The sequence below is a fragment of the Cyprinodon variegatus genome, unplaced genomic scaffold (assembly GCF_000732505.1).
Source record: "Cyprinodon variegatus isolate N-32 unplaced genomic scaffold, C_variegatus-1.0 Scaffold858, whole genome shotgun sequence".
Taxonomy (NCBI): Eukaryota; Metazoa; Chordata; class Actinopteri; order Cyprinodontiformes; family Cyprinodontidae; genus Cyprinodon; species Cyprinodon variegatus.
The window spans coordinates 119,212-122,866 of NW_015151311.1; the positions used below are offsets into that span (position 1 = coordinate 119,212).

The 3,655-nt window shown below is 34.2% G+C and overlaps 1 protein-coding gene across 1 annotated transcript in view; it reads right to left on the reverse strand.

Moving 5' to 3' along the window:
• The window catches only part of obfc1 (oligonucleotide/oligosaccharide-binding fold containing 1), a 14,447-nt gene that overhangs the window by 6,674 nt on the left and 4,118 nt on the right, over positions 1-3,655 (reverse strand). Inside the window, exons 2-5 of the mRNA XM_015397369.1 lie at positions 2,973-3,068; positions 2,741-2,818; positions 2,459-2,629; positions 241-406 (exon numbers count right to left, since the gene is read on the reverse strand). Of these exons, the coding sequence (XP_015252855.1) occupies positions 241-406; positions 2,459-2,629; positions 2,741-2,818; positions 2,973-3,068 (511 nt within the window). The remainder of the gene's footprint in view (positions 1-240; positions 407-2,458; positions 2,630-2,740; positions 2,819-2,972; positions 3,069-3,655) is intronic.

Consider the following 3,655-nt stretch of genomic DNA (forward strand, 5'->3'; position numbering starts at 1 on the left):
ATCCATGGTAAAACATGGGGGTGGCTGCATAATGCTGCGGTGACAGAGAAAATGAACAAATTCTATGTTAAGATGGGTAGAGCTAGATACAGGGCAGAATGTCGCAGAAGAGCTGAGACGGTGGTGGAGGTTCACCGTCCAGAACTAAACCCAATCAGAGAAGATTTTAGACATTTTTATCTAACGAGGAATGGATAAAGACTGCTATAAACTGTCTCCAGCTGTAACATGAATGGTTACTGAATTTTGTTTAAGGATCTGACAGGGAGGTTATCGGCATTAAAGGGTGGATTTCTGTACCCCGCTGCGTTGAGCTCGAAGCGTTTGTCATAAAACTGTCTGTAGAGCTGAGGAACCTCCATCATCCAGGCTATCTGGACCGCCATGACCGGATCGTCCACCTTATCTGCAAACATACGGATGCAAACACATGTAGCTCTTCTAAAACAACAACAAAAAAAAAAGTTGAGTCCACAAAGATCATTAAATATCTTCATATTTGGTGTTTTATTTTTGGGTTTTTGATTCAAACTGACAGAGGTACAAAAAATGCTTTTTATATGAGAGGCAGCCATCTTGGATTTTGAGTTTGGGGTTACTGAAGGTCTTCCTAAAATGCTGGGATTTCATTAAGTTCTAATGTAACACAGTGTGAGTTCCAGCAGATTAATCATGTTATCCCTCCTGGGCTATGGAGTGAAATTTGTTACATTATTTTTGCAAGCAGATAGTATGTATTGTGAATGGATTAATAGTTATTTTCTTTTCATTATTTTTATTTCCCTGTTTTAGATTGAGTTTTACAAACTGCATTCTTTTCTAACTGAGTTTTATAGATCAGATTCCCTTCCGCTGGAGTGAGCAGAAAAGACGTATTTCTGTATTTGTTAAAGTGTCACTTTCAAAATAACTTTAAGTAACTTGAAGTTAAGAGAATGTGATCTGTAAAACACAAATTAAAAAGAAGGCAACTCATAAACATAAAATGTAAAAAATATAGAATATAAAACATATCAAAAACAGCAAAATTACTTTCAAAACCATTTATTTTTTTTGTTTAGAGTTTTGTTCTGGGTTGCTTTTTTTTCAAATTGTCATTTACAAAACTTGTTCTTTGGTTAAAACAATATGGAACAAAATTCCCTCCATACATCTTTATCAACATTAAGACCAAAATCTAATGTCATAGATTCTAATGGACTTTTATCAAATAAAAAAGAAAATATGTAATATAATATATGTACCTTAGGTTATTTAAATGAATTATTAAGCAAGTGTGTATTTAGTTTGACTTTAATTTTTTTTTACATTTTGTTCTGATTGAAACCTACATATTAGGAAATAATTATATATAACATATCTAACATAGAGACTATAAGTGATTTAAACTGAATAACCAAATTAAATGCAAGTACATAAAATATTAGTTTATTGAAATTGATTTGTTGCATCTACCTGAACTAAATCAAGTTTCAATGAAGTTCAATAATCGAATAAAATAGTTGACTATACTTCAAATCGATTTATTTTACTTACATTAAACCCTTAGCTGTTTTATATTCCCAGAAAATTTTTAATTCTAAATCATCAAATAAAATGATTTAACTACCTTTAGTTTTTTTTTTTTTACATTATAAAAATGTTCAGATTTAAATTTTCTTCATTCTAAAAGCCTGACAAATAAATATTTAAGTACACAATTGATTGTAAAAAAAATTATACAGATATAAAATTATGGAAATTAACCAGAACCCATTAGAACAGTTCAATTTCTGTATTTTCTCAAATTAATCTAATCCTGAAATGAATTAGAAGGATTTTATCATTTTGTTTATATTTCTAAAACTTTATTCATTCATGTGCTTTCAAGTTAAACAGATCAAATGATCAAGTATATACTTTATTAAAATTGTATTATTAAAAAATATTAAACTATACACACTAATTAAATTAATATTTCATATTTATATAATTATTTACATTTACATATTAGATCGTAACTAACTTTATTACGCCGTGTGCCATTTTGCTCTCTGCATCATTTCACTTATTACTTATATTTTACTAATTATCTAATCATGTATCTAATAGTGTTGTACCGATACCAATAGAAGTATCGGGCGGTATCGGTGTATTAATCAGTTTCCTGCTTCACAAAGGTAGGCAGCAGCTTGACAAAGCCATGATGGTAATTACTTTACATCAAAGTAGTACGCAGTTCTTCATATATACACACACATCAATTTCAAACAGATGTTATCGGTATCGGCCGATACTGCACAGCCAGGTATTGGTATCAGGGCCAAAAAATGAAATCGGTGCAACACTAGTACCTAAACGTGTTTTGAGTTGAAATCATGTGAAGGTGCTTTAAAATAAACGATCCATCTGAAATACATCTGCACTTTGTTAACTGAAGTGTTTATATCTGTGTAAGCGGTCTGCGGAAGACACTCACAGAAGGTGGAAGCCATTATCTCCCTCTGCTGCCTCGATGTCTTCACCGGTCCTCGAACCCTGATCAGCTCTCCGATGTCCAGGCGGCAGCGCCTCTGCTGGGCCTCTCGCAGTTTCCTGAGCTCGGCCACCGGATTGAACCCTCCAAAGTCTGCATCACTGTGTTTAGTCCCTGCTTAACATAAAAACACCACAGAATTAAAGAGCATCTGATAAACATCTGTGTTTCAATGCTAAAAAAAGTTCTCCACACAAGTGATTTTAAAGGCACTTTTAGACCCACATTTATTGGGATCCTCTTCCTCTTTCAGCAGCTTACTTTTCCAGCACAGACAGTTTATAACACCCGTACCATCATCCACTGTGGACACAAAATATTCAAGCATTAGTTTGACGACAGGCAGCCATAAAGTATATGACACCATCATGGTACTGATGGATTCTGAGATTTCCCAAAATAAAAACACTGAATAATCAAATTTCCACAGTAGATCTCACAGAGGATGTGTCAGTACCTCCATAACAGAAGAAGTCGTCTCTCTCCCTCTTGTAAACAACCGTTCCAAGAACATCCACTTTGTAGATCGGGTGAAAGTTGTAGAAATAGATGCCTATAAAAAGTAAACAGCAACAGAAATTAATTACTTAACCGGCTTATCTGGTCTGAACTTGTGTATTTTAGCATATTAAGTAACAATTAGTACAATTTGAAATGGCAGTTGTCAAGGGCCCCATCAAACTCTGTTTACATGTATGGTTAATACAACTATTATTATGTTTTTTATAAAAATCCTTCTTTTTTTAAATGCCATCACAGAGCTCACGGATTAGCAGACCATGGTCTGGATCCAGCCCCACCTGCTGGCTAATCCAGACCCAACCTGATTTAAAACATTTAAATTACGGCATGTTGTCTTACAACACTGTCTAAATTCACTTGCACCGCTTCTCCTGTTAATACGGTAAAGCCCTCCTGAGTGTCTGGCACCAGGCTACAAGTGATTCAAATGATCCAATGAGCTGCTGTCAGTCTGGGTTGCTGCTGCTGCTACTTTAACCCTCTGATGCATGAATTATGAAAGCCTTGATCAAGATTTTTTTCTCAAGGTTTTTCTTATTCTTAGGACATGAAAAAAAATCTTATTGTATTATTGTTTAATTTTGTGCTATAAGCTCCCCCCACAGTCAAACACACCTA